This window comes from Panthera uncia, assembly GCF_023721935.1.
Source record: "Panthera uncia isolate 11264 chromosome A3 unlocalized genomic scaffold, Puncia_PCG_1.0 HiC_scaffold_11, whole genome shotgun sequence".
Lineage (NCBI taxonomy): Eukaryota > Metazoa > Chordata > Mammalia > Carnivora > Felidae > Panthera > Panthera uncia.
The window spans coordinates 10,788,821-10,811,464 of NW_026057578.1; the positions used below are offsets into that span (position 1 = coordinate 10,788,821).

The 22,644-nt window shown below is 44.7% G+C and overlaps 1 protein-coding gene across 4 annotated transcripts in view; it reads left to right on the top strand.

Annotated features, from left to right (window-relative positions):
* ADNP (activity dependent neuroprotector homeobox) overlaps positions 1-12,548 on the top strand; it is a 29,756-nt gene extending 17,208 nt beyond the window's left edge. For all 4 annotated transcript variants that reach the window (XM_049649864.1, XM_049649867.1, XM_049649866.1 and 1 more), the window contains 3 exons: positions 5,089-5,201; positions 7,002-7,094; positions 8,880-12,548. In XM_049649864.1, coding sequence (XP_049505821.1) covers positions 5,094-5,201; positions 7,002-7,094; positions 8,880-11,987 — 3,309 coding nt within the window. In that variant the 5' untranslated portion in view covers positions 5,089-5,093 and the 3' untranslated portion in view covers positions 11,988-12,548. The remainder of the gene's footprint in view (positions 1-5,088; positions 5,202-7,001; positions 7,095-8,879) is intronic.
* The last annotated feature ends 10,096 nt before the right edge of the window (positions 12,549-22,644 follow it).

Below are 22,644 nucleotides of genomic sequence, written 5' to 3' on the forward strand. Positions count from 1 at the left end.
GGCAGAGATTTTGCTTCCTAAAGGATAATTCTTTTTCTCAGATAATGGCTTCTTTGCTCCTAAGGAAAGTTCACAGTGAGGTAGTATTGTCCTTCCTGTGTACAGATTCAGCCTGTATAGATGGTACGTCCTCATGAGACACACTCACTCTGCCTCATTTACTCTCTTGGTATGTGGAGTAGAGAAGTGTTTTTGTTTTTGGTATATGGAGGGGTAGAAGGAGTATGTATTTGGTGAGTCTTCAATACGTGTTTTCATTTCATCTCTAGCTTAGGGCTACAGATCTCAGATTTTCATTTCTGCCATCTGACTCGTGCTTTCTAAGAAAGTGCATGAGTAGGAGTTTGGCCAGGATTATTACTAAAACTTTAATGTGTTGGCCCCAATCAGTAGGTGTGGATATAATTCTCAAAGATCAATAGGAAGGAGTGTGGCTGAATCATTCAGCAGCAGTGAATTTAAATCATTCTCAAAAATTGATATTTTAAGTCTAGTTCATCAGATGGCATATGCTTACCCAAATGCTACTTATTTTCAGTTGTTAATAAAATACTTGGAAATGTTAACTCTTATTAATAGGTCATTTAGGGGCACCTGGGTGGCCCAGTCAGTTAAGCATCCAGCTCTTGACTTCGGCTCAGGTCATGATCTCCCAGTTCGTGAGTTTGAGCCCTGCGTTGGGCTCTGCACTGACATTGTAGAGCCTGCTTGAGTGTCTCTCTCTCTCTGTCTCTCTCTCTCTCTCTCTCTGCCCCTCCCTCCCTCACAGGCTCTCTCAAAAAATAAATCAATATAAAAAATAAATAGGCCATTGAGCTTTTAGAATTTAGAAAGTGATTCTTTTCATACAGTGTTTGTTTTAATGAAACCAGGGGCCACATCATCTTTCAGAATGACTGTCTTCCTGGCAAACTCTTATTCTTCCTACTGGACTTAATTTACAAATGTAATTGCTTGGCATAAAGTTCTTCATCTTTTCTCTTGCTCACTTCCTCTTCTGTGTCCCACTGCCCAGTGGTCTACTAAGATTTTTGGTTGCAAGGGACATGAACTAAGCTTAAGCAGAAATGGGCATGTACTTGGCTCTTGTTTAGGAAAAGTCGAACAGGTGTCCTTCCTCCCTCTGCTTTCTGCATGTAGTAGTAGGTCCTGAATCCTTTTCAGCATCACTGTCAGTCTTGTTTGGGCACATGTCCAAGTAACTCTACCAGTCAGTGTCTGTAGAGATAGAATACTCTTAATTGGTGTACCTGAGTCCTGCACACTCTGCTCTAATGGAGGAAGGGCCTCCTAATGGCACATCATTTGTACCAGGGGTGGCTCCAAGGGGGAACGTTAGCAGGTAAAAACAACCATCTTTTTTATTCCAGTGCCCGAGTGCCTACTGTGTGCTCTATAGGTCCTGTCCCTTAGACACGATGGATTTTTGAAGGGAACGACTAGGTCCTGTTCATCTCCCTTTTCTGAAGTGACAAACAGGTGAACTGTGGTTCCATTCTATTATATTGGATATTATCCCCTTTTTTTGCCATGAGCTGAAAGGATTATGGTATGACTGAAGGGAGCTCTCCTTGGTATTGAGATAATGGTGCAGACCTGGTGAAATAGCCATCCTCACGGCCAGGGAGGTTCAAGAGAAAGAACTAGCCACGTGGGGACAAATCTGGAGAGGAAGACTATCCTGCATTCCTTTGAAAGCCCATCACCAGACAATTTTAACATTGTAAGATATCTTCCTCCCTAAGAGTAATTGTTGTAAACACTTTGTTTTTAGCTAAGTGAGGGAACAGCCCTTAATCCCAGTTGATTTCTTATTTACTCTGTTCCTGCCCCTCAGTCACTTAAGGTATGGGCCCCTTGTCCAGGTTTCTAATTTAAAGGGCTTTTTAGGGGTGCAGAGGAGGCCAGGAGTTACTCTTATAGAAGTTTTAAAGTATGAATCAAATAGATGACATGGGTGAACCCTAAAGCCGGCAGTTGGAGTTTTTTTGTTTTGTTTTTTGTTTTTGTTTTTTTAATGTTTATTTTTGAGAGGCAGGGGAGGAGCAGAGAGAGGGGAAGATACAGAATTTGAAGCAGGGTCCAGGCTCTGAACTGTTAGCCCAGAGCCGGATGCGGGGCCCGAACCCACGAACCGTGAGATTGTGACCTGAGCTGAAGTCCACCTTAACAGACGGAGCGGAGCCACTCAAGGCACCCCGAAGTTGTTTCCTAACAGCAACAGGCTGGGGAAAACAACAACATAGGGCTCTTGAGTTATTTTTCTTATCATCCATACTAACCCTAACATTCACAGATAAGAGTTTGTTGGAAATGTTCTTTTGGAACCTTTGGCTTGTAGAAAAGCTTGACATAACGGTGGCCCCTATAGGAAGGAGGAGAGCTCCATTGCTGGAGGGCAGGAGTAGGAGGGAGGCTTCTTTGCTTATATTCTTACACTGTGTGCCTGTTTTGTGCAGTGTTTTACTTAAAAAACAAGAGTCTTTGTAAATGTTTTTGATAGTGCTAACACGATGAATGAATGTGTTATTCTCGCTCCAGATGGACATAATCTTGTAAGTGATCTCCATAAGCAAGATACATGGAGGGTACCTCCATCTGGGGAAGGGGGTAGAAAGGATTCCCCAGGTAATTTAAAAAAAAGAGAAAAAAACAACTGGCATTTTTTAAAGTTTATTGTTTATTTTGAGAGGGCATGAGCATGACTGGGAGGAGGGGCGAGAGAATACCAAGCAGGCTCTGCACTCCGTGCTGAGCCCGACACGGGGCTCAGTCCCCACGACCTGTGAGATCATGACCTGAGCCCAAATCAAGAGCCAGACGCTTAACTGAGCCACCCAGGCACCCCCCCCCCCACCCAAAAATGCCAGGAATCTTAACTCCGAGTATTCTGTATCTTTCAGTGTAAACTTAGGCTCCTCCTAGTTGCTAATCATTAAAAAAAACCATTTTTGTACATTTTCTGGTAAGCAATGTTCACTATATATCTGTTTAATTCAGCCTAAGTAAACTTGAGATTTACTGTATGGCTGAAATACCAAGTTTTATAAATTATAAGTTTCTTGTAGCTAAGCTCCTTTATGAGCATACTCACTTTTTCAGACCTATAGGTTTATAAGTCGGGTACCTACCATGCAGTGAGGTGCTTCAGTTGGAGGTCTTAAAACAATTTTGCTTGCTGTGAAGGGTGGGCACTTAGGAGAATGAGTTTTCCTTTATCCTCTGCAGCAGTTGAGCTCCCCTGGATGTTTTCTGTGTAGGTGGGTGGCTTCGGTGGTGGCGACATTTCCAGATCATTGGGCATTTGTTTTGCTGAGATGTTGAGCTGCTTCTATCCAGGAGGCAGGGGAGACCAGTAATGGCTGCCTTCTGGGCCCATCTCTCCTCTGAAGTAAAGCAGGACTGACTAGGGAAGTTCGGAAAGAACTGCTGGGTTTGGGCCCACAGAGTTTATGAATTGAATAAACAAAAATGTCCCTTCTCAGACTTGGGTGCTTACGGGCATCTGTTTGATGCCTGGGCTCTTCAGAATTAGCCTGTAACATTTTCTGTTATTTCTGAAACATTTCTATCAGGTGGCTTTCTCCAAATGACCTAGTTTGGGGAATGGTTTTATTAAGCAACTAGTTAAAAAGTTTCAAAGAGATGATTTAAAAACAATTTAGCAATAAAATTTCCACAAGGAATAATGGATTTGGTCTTGAGTGCACATTAATTTGTATGCAAAGTGACTTCTGAGTCCCCTATTAACCACTAGGCTGATTAGTGGAGGGCACAGTGTGGAGGGCACCGTACTCATGCTTCTTAGCTGATAGAGGAGTTTGGTGTTGAGCATGGGAAGGCTGATTTTTTTTTTGTTTTTTTAGTGAAGTGCTTTGCTTTTTTGACCTCAATTACACTTCAGTACTTCATGTAGAATATTTTGAAACTTCTAAGTTCTGGTGACATACCAAATTCTAGGAGTTACTATTTGCTTTGGTGTAGGCTTCACACTCTTCCATTTTTCATAGTCCACAATATTGATTTTTGGATTCGAATGATAAATGAGGCAACACGATACTGTATTACATTTGGATTAGTTGATTATGGTCGTGCTAAAAATGGTAGTGATGTTAGAGAGTACCTGCCTTTATTAATTAGAAACCCAGATTTGCATGTATTAAACTTTTAATTCCTGATGCTTTGGCTTTCAGGTTTGCCTCTAGTTTGGGGTTTTGGAACTCTTTGATATCCTACAATATTCATTTGGACTACTAGATAAGTTCTTACCATATTTTATAGGAAAATATAAATGATCATGTTGAAAGCCATACAAATACTAATTTTATTTTCTTAACTTTTGTTTTTTAAGGAACTTGGTGAAGTGGATCTAAATTTCTGCTTTAATGTGTTAGGTCATTTAAATAATTTTTCAGTTCCTTCACACATATATAGGCTTTTCATTTTTCAAAAGGATCCCCTAAAATCTGTAACACAGCACCTGCTCTGATGCTGAGTGCCTAGCTTTCCCCATCACCATGAGTGAGTGCCTTTGTCCAGGTGTGGTGCTGGCTGGGGGGCAGGCTACACAGCCGTTAGTGTCTGTAGTTGGGATAGTATATGGAAACACTGAAGGAGATTTCTTTAAGAATATCATAGCAGCATGCAGGACGGTTCCCAGAAAAGAAACACTTCTTTTCCCTGGCACTCAAAATTATGTGGCAATGATGCTGGAATGGTGAACATTTTTCTATTTTCAGAGGCTCAACATCACAAGGAGAAAAGCACTCACACTCAATTTTAAAATAATCGGTTGGTATTATTAACCTAATTCTCCACTTTAAGAAAACCAGTGTGGTGATGAAGTTAAGCTCTAGAATTGTGCCAGATTAGACTCCTAGTCCATCTATGATGTAAAATGTCCTGTTAGACAAGGTCACAGAGCACTTATTTTGCCTGCCTGCTCTAAGTATCCGAACAGACTAGGTAAGGGTGTCTGCTCACCTTCTTTGTCAGTGGGCCAGGGTTTGTGGTCCTGCCATCAGTGGAACTAGGAAATATTACAAGTTGTACGTGTTTTGACTTGACTTAAATTTTTTTTTCCAATAGAAACTATGTTCCAACTTCCTGTCAACAATCTTGGCAGTTTAAGAAAAGCCCGGAAAACTGTGAAAAAAATACTTAGTGACATTGGGTTGGAATACTGTAAAGAACACATAGAAGTAAGTAGCATGCCATTTTTTAATTTTAACATGACTCAGCTTCTGATCCATTACTTTGTGTCAGCAGCCAGGATGGTTAATTCTTAGCTGGGATTCTGAATTTTAACTGCAGCATTAGCTTCCCCAGAGCTTTCTCAGTTGGCTAAACTTGTTCCCTTCTCCCTAAAATGGGCTTTTTCATCTTTGCATCATGAAGCAAAAGCAGTTCTACCATTGAGGACATAGTTTACTAGGCGCTTTAAAATGGTCTCTAAATCCAGATCCTTAGAACAACCCCTGGGGGAAATGTAGGAATTCTCATCCAATTTTCAGATGAAGAACCGGTAAAGAAATAGGTTCACCTCACAGCTGAGCGTATGGCAGGGTCTGTCTGCGGGACTCCAGAGCCTGTTCTCATTCTGATATGCCTGAGTGTTCTGGTTGACCTTCTGATTGTTGAGGCGTGGTGGTTTGGGTGCTTGTTGTCTCTTTCCTTAGGATTTGAGCAGTCGTTGGCCCTTTTGACCCATCATAGACGATTATCTTCCCCTTGTGTAACAGTTTGGACTTTTGCAAACTGTTTTTCTAACCTGTTTATTCTACGAGCTTTTAACAGCCCTGTGGGATAGCCAGTGTGCTGGTCTCCTCCTTTTCCAGATCTCCTTGCTCCAGATCTTGCTGGTTAGTTGGTCAAAGCCTCTGGTTGAAATATTTAAAGCTGTTTTCCCCTCTAGCCTTTAAGTTCCAGCTGGCCAGGGACCAGAACTACCTTGCCCATCCACGTATAGCCAGCACCAAGCGCAGTGCTGGGTACATAATAGGCACTCAGTAAACGTTTGGATGGAATTGAAAGTTAAAAAGTGATTTCCTTCCTACAACGGGTTTTCTTTTCCGGATTCCCATGAGTAATACTCTAGGGGTGTATGATGAAGACTGAAGCTTCTCAAAAGTGGGCTTCTCTAGTTACGTTGTCCCCAAGCGTGGAAGTTCACTGCCTCTCCAACCCCACAAATTCAGGTAGATCTGCCCAATGAAACAGTCCATCCGCTTCCACTTTGCACTCAGTTGGGTAATCTGCATAAGAATAAATGCAAATGTGAAGATACCTTTCCTATCCTGCATTTGATGTGTTCCTCCTGTTACTACGCCCATTACATCCTCTGGAATTTATACATACTTGATTTTTCCACAGGGAACTGTGAACCTTTTAGGAGCCAAGAGGAATTTTCTCCTAAGACTTTGCTATCTTCCTGGCCTGGGGGGAAAATGGGCCATTAAATTTTTATAGGAGAGTATAAATTTAACACAATACTGCTTACTTTCTTCAAATAGCTTTCTTTCTTCCTTTTGTGGGTTCAGAAATCGTGAGTTTTCCTCCCAGTCCATTTCTACCCACCCCCCAACCCCTCCCCCCCTTTTTTTTTCCTGCAGAAACAGAGTATCACATCCATGGTGCCTTAAGCAAACATTGCTAGTTTATATTCCATTTTAATACTACAATTGATGAGTTACAATACTCTAATGAAAGGGGCTTTGGTATTAATATGTGGCTGAATTTTTTACTTAATTAGAACTTCAATTGGTTTCCTTGGAAACCTGGCTGACCATTTAGGGGAATGTTTGGTTGTTAGAAGATGTTGAATGCAACTTCCATGTGCCTTTTCTATTTCCTAATAGCCTGATCGTTCCTCACTTTTAGTTCTTGGTGGGGTTGGTTTTTCTGTGTGTCTCCCCAGCTCTAGCTAAGAGATGGGATTGGAGTCAGGTTGGGCCAGAGTTGGTATCATGATGTTTTTGTAAACTTCTTTCACTGTTTTCTAGGATTTTAAACAGTTTGAACCTAATGACTTTTATTTGAAAAACACTACATGGGAGGATGTAGGACTATGGGACCCTTCACTCACAAAAAATCAGGTAAGTGGCCGAGGGGACTTAACAACAGCATCCTTGGTACACCCCCTTGTCAGCTCTAGGCTTTTTCATGATGATGCATTGTTTCGTAGGCAGCAACCTGGTGTGGAAAATGTCCATTTCCTAAGTGGCAGGGAAAACTGGGAAGAATTTGTCTTTTTTGTCATTGGACAGAAACTTCAAGTGTGAGAAGAGGAAATTTTGTTACTTAAAGGTTCTGAGGCCCAGTGTGCATCAACATTCCCTCACAGAAGTACTTTGTCTCTTTTGTTTCTGTTTCTAAAATGTTCCCTCCAACATTCTGTTCATCTAGGTCATCCATCATTATTTTTGTGTCTGTCACAATTCTTATTTTTTTGGAGAGGGTATTTTTTTCTAGGTTGGTATCATCCGACCGCTGTGGAGCAGGGTGGCTTTGTCAGGATGGCAGTGACAGGTGTAGCTTAAATTTTTACAGATTGGAATTAAAAACACTATTAGGTAGTTCAAGGCACCAGCAAGTGTCAACAGGTGAAGATGTGACAGAGAGAGTGGTGTAGGTGGTGGTTCCTGTCCCACAGGGAGAAGTGATGGTCACTGCGGACTTTACCATTAACCTATTTCAGTAGCGATTGTAACTCTAATTATTGATCTGTTTGTCCATCGGAATATACTTAGGGAATTACTACTTTTCAACTCTGTGTCAGAAATCTGATAGTATAGTTACTTGGTTGTTTTCTTCTAAAAGGTATTAACCAGAAGTCTTAGAATGTAAAAGCTTTCCAGTGGGACATGTCACTTAATTCGGTTTTATGAATCCCAGAGCTTCGTATTCTAACACTAAATAAGGGTTGAGCTTTAAGGAAAAGGGGAGTATTTAATATTGCCGCAAACCAGCATCTGAAACAAAGTAAGTTTCTACGGAGGAAAGGTGGTCTCTTGCCCAGCTGGTGTTTCACCGGTCTTCAAAGGACAAACTGCACAGGTGCTAATGAGCATAATTCTGGAAGTTGCTCTTTGAAGTCAGTATATTCTGCAATACTCGTTGGCTTTTTAACACCATGCATTGCTCATAGTCTATAGGAAATTTTTATTTAACTTCTTAATTTGAGTCAAAGCAGCTGTCACTTCATTACTTCTTTTGAAGCTGCTCTTGCTTGAGAAGAGAGCATGGCTTCTAGAAGAAAGGCTTCTAGAAGAAAGCAGACTCTTCAAATCAGTAGCTTTTTGATCAGCAATGAAATCTGAATACTACACTGTACTTCGATCAGAGGGAAAAGATGTTCTGAGATTTTTGAAGATTCTCCATGATGGGAAGGATAAAAGGTGTATCTTTATGTCTTACTGCCTAATTGCACACAGCACTCTGGGCCCTGAGTTTTACTGAAGAGTAAGTCTGAAACCTTTAGTGATTTACTGATTCAGGGAGTGAAAGTGATTTCACAGGGTTTATTCTTGTCGTGTCTAACTGTAAAATGTTTATCTTTGAAGCCATTTGTCTTTGGCTTTTCTAAAACCAATCAGCAAATATGACTTTGATCTTTTCTAAACATTGAGGAAAACTGGAACGGGGTATTTTGTTTATACTCTGGAAACAAAATTATTAGATTTCAAACTGCTTTTCCATCTGGGTTTATATTTTATAAATCCATTTTGCAGAAGGAAAAATAATTAATGCATTACAGAGTTTCAGTTCTAAAAATATCATTATATCTCTATTAAAAATAGAGGATGTCTGGGGGAAGACCCAGAACTTGTTAGCGCCTATCTGAAGTGGCATTCTCATTCCAGTTTTTGTCTTTTCTTTAGGACTACCGGACAAAACCTTTTTGCTGCAGTGCTTGTCCGTTTTCTTCAAAATTTTTCTCTGCCTACAAAAGTCATTTCCGGAATGTCCATAGTGAAGACTTTGAAAATAGGATTCTCCTTAATTGCCCCTACTGTACCTTCAATGCAGACAAAAAGACTTTGGAAACACACATTAAAATATTTCATGCTCCAAACGCCAGCGCACCAAGTAGCAGCCTCAGCACTTTCAAAGATAAAAGCAAAAATGATGGCCTTAAACCTAAGCAGGCTGACAGTGTAGAACAAGCTGTTTATTACTGTAAGAAGTGCACTTACCGAGATCCTCTTTATGAAATAGTTAGGAAGCACATTTACAGGGAACATTTTCAGCATGTGGCAGCACCTTACATAGCAAAGGCAGGTGAAAAATCACTCAACGGTGCAGTCCCTTTAGGTTCAAATGCCCGGGAAGAGAGCAGTATTCACTGCAAGCGATGCCTTTTCATGCCAAAGTCCTACGAAGCTTTGGTACAACATGTCATCGAAGACCACGAACGCATAGGCTATCAGGTCACTGCCATGATTGGGCACACAAATGTGGTGGTTCCCCGATCTAAACCTTTGATGCTAATCGCTCCCAAACCTCAAGAGAAGAAGGGCATGGGACTCCAGTCGAGAATTGGTTCCCTTGCTTCTGGAAATGTCCGGTCTTTGCCATCACAGCAGATGGTAAATCGACTCTCAATACCAAAGCCTAACTTAAATTCTACAGGAGTCAACATGATGTCTAACGTTCACCTCCAGCAGAATAACTATGGAGTCAAATCTGTAGGCCAGGGCTATGGCGTTGGTCAGTCAATGAGACTGGGTCTAGGTGGCAACGCACCAGTTTCCATCCCTCAGCAGTCTCAGTCTGTGAAGCAGCTACTTCCGAGTGGAAATGGAAGATCTTATGGGCTTGGGTCGGAGCAGAGGTCCCAGGCACCAGCAAGATACTCCCTGCAGTCTGCTAATGCCTCTGCTCTCTCATCAGGCCAGTTAAAGTCTCCCTCCCTCTCCCAGTCACAGGCATCCAGAGTATTAGGTCAGTCCAGTTCCAAACCTACTGCAGCTGCCACGGGCCCTCCCCCAGCCAATACTTCCTCAACTCAAAAGTGGAAAATATGTACAATCTGTAACGAGCTTTTTCCTGAAAATGTCTATAGTGTGCACTTCGAAAAAGAACATAAAGCGGAGAAAGTCCCAGCAGTAGCCAACTACATTATGAAAATACACAATTTCACTAGCAAATGCCTCTACTGTAATCGCTACTTGCCCACAGACACCCTGCTCAACCACATGTTAATTCATGGCCTGTCTTGTCCATATTGCCGTTCAACTTTCAATGATGTGGAAAAGATGGCGGCACACATGCGGATGGTTCACGTTGATGAAGAGATGGGACCTAAAACAGATTCTACTTTGAGTTTTGATTTGACATTGCAGCAGGGTAGCCACACTAACATCCATCTCCTTGTAACCACATACAACCTGAGGGATGCCCCAGCTGAATCTGTTGCTTACCACGCCCAAAATAACCCTCCAGTCCCTCCAAAGCCACAGCCAAAAGTTCAGGAGAAGGCCGATATCCCTGTTAAAAGTTCACCTCAAGCAGCAGTGCCCTATAAAAAAGATGTCGGGAAAACCCTTTGCCCTCTTTGCTTTTCAATCCTAAAAGGACCCATATCTGACGCACTTGCACATCACCTACGAGAGAGGCACCAAGTTATTCAGACGGTTCATCCCGTGGAAAAAAAGCTCACCTACAAGTGCATCCATTGCCTGGGTGTGTACACCAGCAACATGACCGCCTCGACTATCACTCTGCATCTCGTTCACTGTAGGGGTGTCGGAAAGACCCAGAATGGCCAGGATAAGACAAACGCACCCTCTCGGCTTAATCAGTCACCAGGCCTAGCACCCGTGAAGCGCACTTACGAGCAAGTGGAATTTCCCTTGCTGAAAAAGCGAAAGTTAGATGAGGATAGCGATTCGCCCAGCTTCTTTGAGGAGAAGCCCGAGGAGCCTGTTGTGTTAGCTTTAGACCCCAAGGGTCACGAAGATGATTCCTACGAAGCCAGGAAAAACTTCCTAACGAAGTATTTCAACAAACAGCCCTATCCCACCCGGAGAGAAATTGAGAAGCTGGCTGCCAGTTTATGGTTGTGGAAGAGTGACATTGCTTCCCATTTTAGCAACAAGAGGAAGAAATGTGTCCGAGACTGTGAAAAGTACAAGCCCGGTGTGTTACTGGGCTTCAACATGAAAGAACTAAACAAAGTAAAGCACGAGATGGATTTTGATGCCGAGTGGCTGTTTGAGAATCACGATGAGAAGGATTCCAGAGTGAATGCTAGTAAAACTGCTGACAAGAAGCTCAGCCTTGGGAAGGAAGAGGACAGCTCCTCAGACAGTTTTGAAAATTTGGAAGAAGAATCCAATGGAAGTGGTAGCCCTTTTGACCCTGTGTTTGAAGTTGAGCCTAAACTCCCTAACGATAACCCGGAGGAACACATACCGAAGGTCCTTGCTGAGGATGCTTTAGAATCGGAGAAGCTAGACCAAAAAGAGGAGGATGGTTCAAAGTACGGAACTATTCATTTGACTGAGGAACCAACCAAACTAATGCATGATGCTTCTGACAGTGAGGTTGACCAGGATGATGTTGTTGAGTGGAAAGACGGTGCTTCTCCGTCTGAGAGTGGTCCTGGTTCCCAGCAGGTGTCAGACTTTGAGGACAACGCATGTGAAATGAAACCAGGAACCTGGTCTGATGAGTCTTCCCAGAGTGAAGATGCAAGAAGCAGTAAGCCAGCTGCCAAAAAAAAGGCTACCGTGCAAGGTGACAGAGAGCAGTTGAAATGGAAGAATAGTTCCTATGGAAAAGTCGAAGGGTTTTGGTCCAAGGACCAGTCACAGTGGAAGAATGCATCTGAAAATGATGAGCGCTTATCTAACCCACAGATTGAGTGGCAGAATAGCACAATTGACAGTGAGGACGGGGAGCAGTTTGACAACATGACTGATGGGGTTGCTGAGCCGATGCACGGCAGCCTCGCCGGAGTTAAACTGAGCAGCCAGCAGGCCTAAGTGCCAGGCTCTCTGGCATCGGGGACCTGCTGCAGCCCGGAACTCTGCTCTCCTGGCGGCAGGACTGCACAGCTGTACTCTCACTGGCACTGCCTTCTGAGCGCTGGGTCATCGGGCTGTGGGGACGCGTGGCCACTGCAGCCCGGTGGTGGTTTCCAAGTCTGTGACACACGATCGGCTGATCGGGCTTCAGAACTTGCTGTGACAGACACGGTAAATAAATGTGAAAACCCAATGAGCTGGTGGCTCACAAACGCACGCGAGGAAAAGCAGAGGTTTACTTTTCTGCCTTCTCAACGTTTCTTTCCCTCTGTAAAATGTTTGGTTGGATGACCTTGGGAGGCGTTCTGATTCGCGTGGTGGTGCAGGGCCAACAGACAAGCTGCCAGTCCCGTGTGTATAGTAGACTTTGGGGAAAATCAATTTTTTTTCATGTATTCATTCTGAATAGTTGAAATGTATATTTGTACAGTCTTTTAGACCTATTCAAGTGATGCCTATGATATTGTTATTGTGTACCCATCATAGATTTTTTTTTTTTTTTTTTTTTTTTTTTTTTTTAGTGTTGCCCTTGCTGTGTAATAAACGCTATACCTAGTTTACCTAGCAAAAGCTTGAAACTGCGCTAGTATGGACCTTTGGACAGACTTAGTTTTTGCACATAACCTTGTACAATCTTGCAACAGAGGCCAGCCACGTAAGATATATATCTGGACTCTCTTGTATTATAGAATTTTTCTTGTTCTGAATATCCTTGACATTACAGCTGACAGAAACAAAAACTGGTATTTCAGATCTGTTTTCTGAAATCTTTTAAGCTAAAATCACATGCAAGAATTGACTTTGCAGCTACTAATTTTGACACCTTTTAGATCTGTATGAAAGTGTGTTGTGTTGAAGCAGCAAACCAATGAGTGCTGCATTTTTGGATATTTAGTTTTATCTTTAGTTAAACACCTCCCTGGTGTATTCATTTATACCATCTAATATATGACACACTGTTGTAGTATGTATAATTTTGTGATCTTTATTTCCCTTTGTATTCATTTTAAGCATCTAAATAAATTGCTGTATTGTGCTTAATGTAAATATTTGCTTTATTACACATTACAGTCCTGTGTCCATTATGTCTTGTGCCAGCCGATGCCATGGCTCACTTTCATCAGAGACGAGCCACGGCCACTGAGGAAACTTGTGAAAGACCACAATGTGCCATTGGCATAAAAGAATGCTTTCTCTCAAGGCACCTGTTACAAAATCTTTTGGTTTTGTTTTCGTCTTTTTCCTTTTTTAACTGCTAAAATAAACATCCTTGAGTTTTTCGGTTCCCCTTTTTTTAAGGAGCAGAGCCTGCTTGTGTGTGTAAATGTCTCCGTGATAAAAGGATGTAAACAGATTGGCATTAACGTGCAAGCAGAATGTTAATGCCCTGGCCTTCTTCTAAAGGAAGTAAATGTTGGTCTTCACCTTATAATGGGAACAATTGTACTCAACAGGCAACTTCTGTCAGCTTTTATTGTAATTCTCTTGACCATCTTGCTATTAAAAAGGCTTTGGAGATCACACACTTGGAGGACTAAGATGGAAGGAGCTAGCGTATTTACAGATTCCCAATAGCAACGTGGACTAAAGAACGGTTACGAGGAGGCAGTGTTAGGCAACATTTTCAGTAATTACAACTACGATCCAAAGCTCCAGTCCATACAAAGGGCAGAAGCACAGCAGGCACCTCTCGGGGCCATTGGTCTCAAGAGTTAAGTGGCTGGCTTCCATAACTTCTAAGCCTCCTTCCAACAGATAGGTGTAACGAAACCATTAACAAGACCAAAGAAAGTTGGAACGACTTCCTTCTAAAATGTTAAGTCCTGCTTCTCAACTACAGGAGAAAGTGCAAGAATAGACTAGAACATTTAGGGCATTTGGGGCTGGCATGGAGTTATTTTTAAGTCTGTTATACAAGTAGCTTATAAATTCTATAGACCCCAGCTCATAAGATTTAGGACAGGGTGTCTCCAAATTAAGATGCCACAAATTACCAAATCAGAAAAACTGGCATTGATAAAGCCTGTTTTCTCTTACTTAAGGATAGTAATAGCAGCTGAATTTAAGCCATCTCACACTTGGTTTGAAAGCAGTCTGCCTAATAAGTTACTAGGTGGGAAGGACTTAGCCTGGACTCGAGTCCTACTCGGAGGTCTAATGAGACTTGAATAGACTAGTGGAGGGGGGAGGTATGTTCCTGGTTGGACTTTTGAGCAGAGACAGATGAGCATGCTTCCTTGCTAAGGTGGTGGGAGTGGGCATTGTTGGCATTCGGAAAAGAATTTAGCCACCTAAGAATTGGAAATAAAGAAGATCCCCAACTAGAAATGTTGCAGAAGTCCTAAAAGTGTCTCAATAAAAGCCATTTTAAAAGAATGTTGTTGCTACTGTTTGCTTTTGGAATAATCTGGAAGTAAAAAGCTGCAGCAATCTGCACCTTCTAATTAGAGAATGTCTCTGTGGACTGAACAATTTGGTGGATTTTCTTTCCAGGAAACTTTTTGCCCTTCGGGTTTTCTAGTGGCCAGGAGTTCTAGAGTCCGACTAGCAGCATGATTTCTCTCTCTTCAGTACATCAAGAAACTTTCTTGTGCCATCTTTGGTCTCTTGTAAAAAGGGCTTGTGTCCTCTCTTAAGAGCTAAGCAGAAAAGGATCTACACCTTTGATTGCCCTATAGTTGTGTATCCAGTCTAAGTGCCCGCTCATTTGTAAAGATGAACGCTTTTCAGAGAACAAAACCAAGTCCTTGCTAGATTTGAAAAACGATCTGTCAAAGATGGGGGGTGCCCCTCTGAAACACCCCTGGAAGCCATTAAACTTGTTGTCAAGTGAGTAGTGCCATACACGGGGATGGCTTCCCCACCTCGACGCCAGACTGCCAGCATCAAGCTCTCAAGATGGGAGCCCCCAAAATCCTCTCTAGGGGATTCTGTGCCACTAAAGCTTGAGAGTCAGTTTGAGTGATGGAAAACACTCTTTACTAATGAAATTAAGTAGGATGTATTAAATCTGTGGTTTTCACAGAGCATCAGGTCAGCCCTCTTGCCCCTTAGGCAATGGTCGGTCTTTTTTACCTGTTGTAACCCTTATTTCTAACCTACCCTGTTGCTCATTGGGTTGGCCCCAACCGCAAGCATGTCTCACCAAAGTGTCATGGAGGAACATCTCAAGATGACTGAGCCCCAGAAGACTGGAAATAAAAGAGCTTGCTTCATCATGCATTCCAACTTACCAGTTACCAGTTGGGCCACCATGAGGTGGTCTGGGAAAAGACAAACTCTTGGTGTGTCAGCTTGGAAAAGGAGGCAATTTCTACCAACTACTACGTTAAAAATCGATCCAAAGTTAACCAAAGGATAGTCACTGTTAGTAATCCTTTGCATCATCTGGCTACTTTCCATCAACATACTCCACTTAAAATAACTTTAACATTGACTATAATTTAAATCTAAATGGAATTGCAAATAAAGTAGGAGTTGTATTCAAAACCAGCTTAAGAGGTGAAAAGTTCCAGATCCTGAAAATCCTACAGTCATGATTTCAAAGTGCTCTGAGTAAGAGGACACAGAAAGGAGGTCCATAGTCCTTTCCAGGGCAGATGATCTATGGATGGAATAAAGGGCAGCATCTTTACTATTTAAATGAGTTGTTGCAGCTGTGTGTTTTCAGAATACGATGTTCTTGCATCTGGTGCAAACCAACTGCATCCGCCTGGCCCGTGTTGCATGAATCTTGCTGGACCTTTAGTAATGTCTTATTACTAAGTGAGGCAAAATGGATATCCTAGTAAGTCCATCGCTCACCTTTTGGACACTGAGAAAGCAAGAGGCTAGAAGTAAAAGGGCTTTCCCAATATAGTTGTAAGCAGTGTGCTGGCTGCGACCTGGACTAGAGGGAATGTGACAGCTACGTTGTACTGACCGTGTATGTGAAGCAGCCATACGTGAGAGCCTAGAGATTAATGGGAAAGGCTGTGCACAACTTGCTAGTGGCTGCTTCCAGCAACAAGTCTAGGTATCAGGTTCCCTGGGAAGAGGGAGCCAAGAGAGACTCAAACACAGCCCTGTCCTCCAAGGAGCCCTCCTCCTCCAGGCCAGGGGCATGACTACACCTTTCCTCGCAGCTTAGCATACCTTGCGAGTACTCCAGTACCTTCTGAACATCCCTGAAATGTTCCTGGGACTAGTTGTAGAGTACTAGAGTTCAAGATAATTTGAGTCCTCAGAAGAGTCCTCCAGTGCCCCAATACCCATCCACTCCCAAGCTCCCCCTCCCCACCGCACCCTCCCCCCACCCAAAACAAAAAACCTGTGTAGGAAGACTAGCTCCAGGTTTGAGAAGCTAGCTTGTCCCAAGAGCCCAACTGGCACAGGGGAGATGCTGACTTGGACCCAGGACATCTGAGCCCACAGTCACTGGCATTCCAACCATACCGTGCAGCCTTGATCGTGGCTAAAGACCAGCCTCATAAGAAAGGTTTTTCCCTGCTGTGAGTGCAGAGACACAGGAGCTTGGTCTCTAAACCAACACATCAACACGTCACACTTTCCCCGACAGACACTGCGTCTCCCAAACTGCCTGTTCATACGGCCTTCTTTGTCGTCTGCCTAACAACCATTTTATGTACTTAGTAGGTTTCCGCTGCCCTTTTCATTTTTCTTTAAAGTTTGTTCGTGTTTGGGCGGGGGGGGGGGGGAGCGGGGGGGGGTGGGGGGGAAGAGGAGTACAGGGCCTGACAGGGGGCTTGATCCCATGAACTGTGAGATCAGGACCTGAGCTGAAACCAAGAATTGGACACTTCACTGACTGAGCCACCAGGTGCCCCTCAACTGCCCTTTTTTAAAAGGAAAACTTTGCCTCTACAAGAAAGGACAACCAGCATCATTTGCCATTAACGAAGACATCCCTTAAAATAAATACAAGACAAAGCATTATACTAAAACTTTGTCATCTGTTACTGCTTGCCGAGGGCTGTGAGTCTGAGGTTGGCTCTGCTTGTTAAGGAAAAGCACAAGGATTCAGGGCACACTAGCACCAAAATGAGACTTTTTCCTTGACCCAGGCAAGACAAAGAATTGGGGGAGCCTTGAGTCTCGGGGTGACTTCTGTTGCTTAATGGCATGCAGAGTGGCACCCAAGAGCCAAGAGGTGGTTCCGGCCCAGAGTGTTCCCCAGGGAAGTCTTTGCCCATCAATGATCGCCGAACTCTCCTCACCCAGCTTTAGACTCCTTTTTTATGAAATGGGAGTCTCACTGGCAAGACAATAGAAACTCCAACTCAGACTGTGTTTGATAAAAGGGACACGCAGGTAACACTATGCCTGAGTGGCAGACTGCTCAGCAGCATAGGCAAAGGCTCAGGTGCACCGTCCTGTCCTGCCACCCACATGGTCACCTTCATCCTAGGCAGGCACCCTGGTGTCCATAGGGTGCTTCCCATTTACCTTGCCTGGGAGAGGGTTTCTCCTCCCTCCCTAGTGAGCAAGAATCCTGACGTTGGAGCCAATTGGACCATTCCAGAACTAGTTTCTGTGGCTGGTGGGCTTAGATCAGAGCTATCTCAGTGGGCCACTGGGAGTTAGGATGACCTTGATTGGCTTAGATCAGTCAGTACCCATCTCCGGAGCCGGGGTGGAATCAGTTCAACACAAACCAGAAGCCAACTCAAACCCAATTGCGCATTACACTCAGGAAAGCGGGAGACAGAGGTCAAGGGCCCTGCACTCTTCAAATTAAACCTTGTGCAGGATGTAAAACAAGAAGGTGTGGTTGCTGCAACCCAGGTAGCCAATCGCTGAAAATCCCCTGACTGCTGTTCTCCCAGAGCTCAGCCGCCTCAAGGCTGTGGATCCAAATCCCCTGGGGAGCTCGAACTCGGCCCCTCCCCCAGGGCTTCTGTTGTAGTTGGTCCTGGGCTGGTCCGGCCAATTCCCCTGTGCAACCAAGACTGAGAAACACTGTTTTAAAGACATACACGTGAACACGGCCTACAGCACAAGCCTTCCCTGGAGAAATACACTTGCCTGTGGCTTTCCTATGTAAGAGCATTGATTCCACTTCTCCCCATTCAACAAACATGAGTCGGACAGCTTAAGAACCCCCGTCTCTACGCTCAGGCGACGTGTGTGTAGAAACCAAATTTTTTTTTTTTTAATGTTTAAAGAGAGATGTTTTAATGTTGAAAGAGAGAGAGAGAAGTGGGTAGGGGGAGCCAGAGCTCAGAAGTGGACTCTGTGCTGACAGCAGAGAGCCTGACCCAGGGCTCGAACTCACAAACCGTGAGATCACGACCTGAGCTGAAGTCAGACGCTTAACCGACTGAGCCACTCACGTGCCCTGAGTCCAATTTTTTAAAGATTTTTTTAAAAGTAATCTCTACAGGGGCGCCTGGGTGGCGCAGTCGGTTAAGCGTCCGACTTCAGCCAGGTCACGATCTCACGGTCCGTGAGTTCGAGCCCCGCATCAGGCTCTGGGCTGATGGCTCGGAGCCTGGAGCCTGTTTCTGATTCTGTGTCTCCCTCTCTAGACTCTGTCCCTCCCCCGTTCATGCTCTGTCTCTCTCTGTCCCAAAAATCAATAAACGTTGAAAAAAAAAAATTAAAAAAAAATAAAATAAAAAAAAAAATAAATAAAAGTAATCTCTACACCCAATGCGGGGCTCGAACCCACAACCCCGAGACCAAGAGCCAGATGCTCCACCAACTGAGCCAGCTGGGCGCCCCGACAGAAACCGGAGTTCACGCGTGTCTCCTGGGCTCACGGAGGGACAACAAGGAGCCCCTGGGCCTGAAGGGACAGCCCCCGGTCCCCAGGCGGGGTCACTGCCACCGCCCCCACCCTCGGCTCTCTCACAGATGAGCCAACGGAAGAAAAGCACGAACCTCGTTCTCCGGGCGCTCCTCCGGGTCTGCTCCCTCTCCTCCGCCTCGGGCCTGGCTCCCCAGAGGAGCGGTGGGGACGGAACGCCGTGCTCCCTGGCCAGCAGGGTGGCCCCGGGGAAACCCGCGAGCAAGTCCTTCCCGTGGGAGGGCCCACCACCGGCCTGGCCCGGCCCGCGTGGCCCTGCGGTGGGGCCAGAGGCCTGTCCCGCCCAACGCCCTGTCCACTGCGGTCCTCTCCTTGCGGCCTTCCTCGGACTCAGCCCCACGTGCAGCCGGGAAAGCGCGCTGGCCACGAGTCCCGGCCAGGAAGGCAGACGCGGGCCTCAGGGCTTTGTTCTCCGCCTGCAAGGCTGAAGTGCGTGCAGCTGACCGTCGCTGATAAGAACTTGGATGCTTTGGAGTCCACAGGGATCCCACGGGACTCACAGAGATTCTGTGAAAGCTGTCCAGAGTCAGAATCGCTTTGAACCCCAAGACGGTTGTGCTCTTGACCGGAAGACAGAGTGGGTCAAGCACGTCTAGGAGCCTCCCAGAGCCCAGCGGCCTTTGAGGGCCCCACTGCCACCTCCTGGTATCAGAGCTTCTCTGCTTGAATCTCTCTCCTCCCCCACCACGAGGCAGCTTGTTGTTGTTTTTAAGTAAGCTCTACACCCAACACGGGGCTTGAACTCAAGACCCCAAGATCAAGAGTTGAGTCTCATACTCTACCAACTGAGCCAACCGAGCGCCCTCACCAGGCCGCTTTTTACCCGGTTTTTATAGCCCTCCCTCAAGCCGTGGGCCAACTGGAAACAATAAAGCTTTCTGCGGAAGGGGAAGAAAAAAAGCTTAAGTGGGATTTTGCTCTGAGATGGGGAGGAAGGTGCCCCGGTGCCTCCAGCTGCCTGGGTCAACAAGGCATCTCCAGGGAGCTGGTGATCCTATCAGTAGACGCCTTTGGGGGTGTCTACCCAGCCTGTAAACCTGCTCTCTGAGAACTCGTCACACCCCAAGAAGGAGAGGTTTTATCGTGAGTGGCTGTTAGATTTTGGCAGATGCCTTGTTCCACACCTACGGAGATGATCGTGTGGGTTTTGAGCGGTATTAACACGGGGTGTTACACTGATAGACTTTCAGATGTTAAACCGACCTTGCATTCCTAGGAGAGATCCCACTCGGCCGTGTATCAGCCATTTTAGAGGTTGCTGGATTCAGTCTGTTGATATTTTGTTGAGAAATTCTGCATCTATATTCATGAGGGATATTGGTCTACAGTTTTCTTACAGTGTCTTTGTCCGAGTTGGTGTCAGTCACTTCCAAAAGGAGGGCCGTGGAAAGCGCACACTTCTAGAGTAAGACCACACCCTCTGGCCCCAGGGAATTCGAAACTGGGGCACAGAGATGGTTGCTGGCAGGCCAGTTGCTTGCACAGCAATGGTCACTCAGCTGTCGCTTCTCCCCAGCTGCGTTTCTTCACAGACCCCCCCGCCCCCCACACACACACCCTTGGAGTAAATTCTCCAGGGTCTGAGGGCCTCTGGTTCTCAGGCTCTCACATGCAAATGCCCACGGGGGCCAGGCAGATCAAATAAATCGGCGAAACAATAATGGATACAAGGGAAACCTGGAGAGCACGAGCCCCTCTAAAGCGACTCAGCTTTAGCTCATTGTTTCCAGCAACAGTGTGAGCCTGGAATTGCCAGACATTCCAGGGTTTTTTTTTTATTTTTTTATTTTTTAATTTGAGAGACAGTGTGAGTGGGGGAGGGGCAGAGAGAGAGGGAGACAGAATCCCAAGCAGATTCTGCACTGTCAGCATGGAGTCCGATGCAGGGCTCGGACTCACAAAACCCTGAGATCATGACCTGAGCCGACACCGGCTCAGTGGGACGCTTAACCGACTGAGCCACCCAGGCGCCCCTAGATATTCCAGTTTTTGAAGAGAAGCTGGAAATCCAGCTGTCCTCAGCTTCCGTTGCTGGCGACTGATTTTAGTTAAATGTTTTGAATAGGTAAGCACCAAAAAAGTATAGGAAAAAACTGAAATGGGAAAAGTCTACTTCTCACCCAAAACATATGCGTGGTTCTCAAATTTTTGTTTATCCTTCCGAAGAATGTTAATGCCTTTCTCACACAGATGGAAGCATATCACACACATTCTCCTGTACCTTGGCTTTCGTATCTTGGTGACGTTTTCATACCAACTCACAAGGAACTCCTCTTTAAGTTTATTTATTTTGAGAAAGACAGAGAGGTGAGTCTTAAGCAGGCTCGACACTCACATCCTGGAGCATGATTTGGGGCTCAATCCCACGACCCTGGGATTACGACCTGAACCAAAATCAAGAGTCTGACGCTCCTCATAAAGAACTCATCCATTTTGGGGGCACCTGGGTGGCTCAGTCGGTTAAGCATCTGACTTCAACTCAGGTCACGATCTCGCGATTTGTGAGTTCGAGCCCCACGTCGGGCTGTGTGCTGACGGCTCGGAGCCCGGAGCCTGCTTCGGATTCTGTGTCTCCCTCTCTCTCTGCCCCTCCCCTGCTCACGCTCTGTCTCTATCAAAAATAAATAAACGCTTAAAAATTAAAAAAAAAAAAAAAAAAAAAAAAAAAAAAGGACTCCTCCATTTCTACAATTTCATGGGATTCCAGCCGTCTGAGTGTGTATAGATGTACCAGAACTGAACCAATCCCATTCTGATGGACACTTAGGTTCCTTCCAATCTTGTGTTATTTCCACATGTGGAGAAGAGCCTTTCGCATTTATCATTTGTCTCCTGTGTGTGTGTATATTGGGAGGTGAGATCCCTAGAGGTGAAATTACCAGGTTCAAGGGCGTCTACACTTGTCATTCGGACAGGGACCGTCCAGAGACCTCCACCAGAACGGTGTCTCACTGCCCATGCATGAGAACGCTTCTTTCTTCAAAATTTCACTAAGTGTCATCAAAAACTTCCGTGTTTGCCAGCCTGAAATCGTGAAAACTGAGGAATTTCAATATTCTTTCATACTTACTGGTACGGATCGAGTATCTCTTCACAGGATTAAAATGTCTCTTACATTTTCTTTTCTGTGAAATGCCTGTTCATATCCTTTGCTCATTTTTCTACTTTTTCTCTTATTTATTTGTAGGAGCTGTTGAATATTAGGGAGACTTTCCCTTTATAATATGTGCTGCACATATTACTTTCCCAATTTGTCATTTGTCTTTTTGGTCACTCGTCTTTCAAATTTGCTTAGGATTTATCATACTGTATGGATTTTTTTTGGTCGAATTTTTTATTTGTTTTTGCCATGCAGAGGATTTAACTCTGGTTTTAAGGCTTCTGGATTTCGAATGATTCTCCAATGTTTCTGCCTCCTCGTATAAATTCATTTTATACATCTAACTCATCCTTAATCCGTTTGGAATTTTGGAAATGTTCCTGGTGTACAGAGTGAGGTATGGAACTCACTTTATTTTTTCCAGATGGTTACCCAGTTGTCTCAACATGAAAACATTTTTAAACAGTTCAGGGCAAACCACACATTTCTGCCAACCTGTGAGCCACCTTCTTGGAACCTCTTGCTTTGACAGACATGAAGTTCACGTCTGCTGGGAAAGCAGGGAGGTGACTGACCAAAGAGCCTCGCTCTTAATGAAAACTTGCAATGCCCTTTATACTGGCGCCCCACAACAGAACCTCTTCCCTGGCTGCAAAATGACCCCGGCAAGGGCTGTGGGGCCTCCTCGAGCCAGTAGTCAAGGCTTT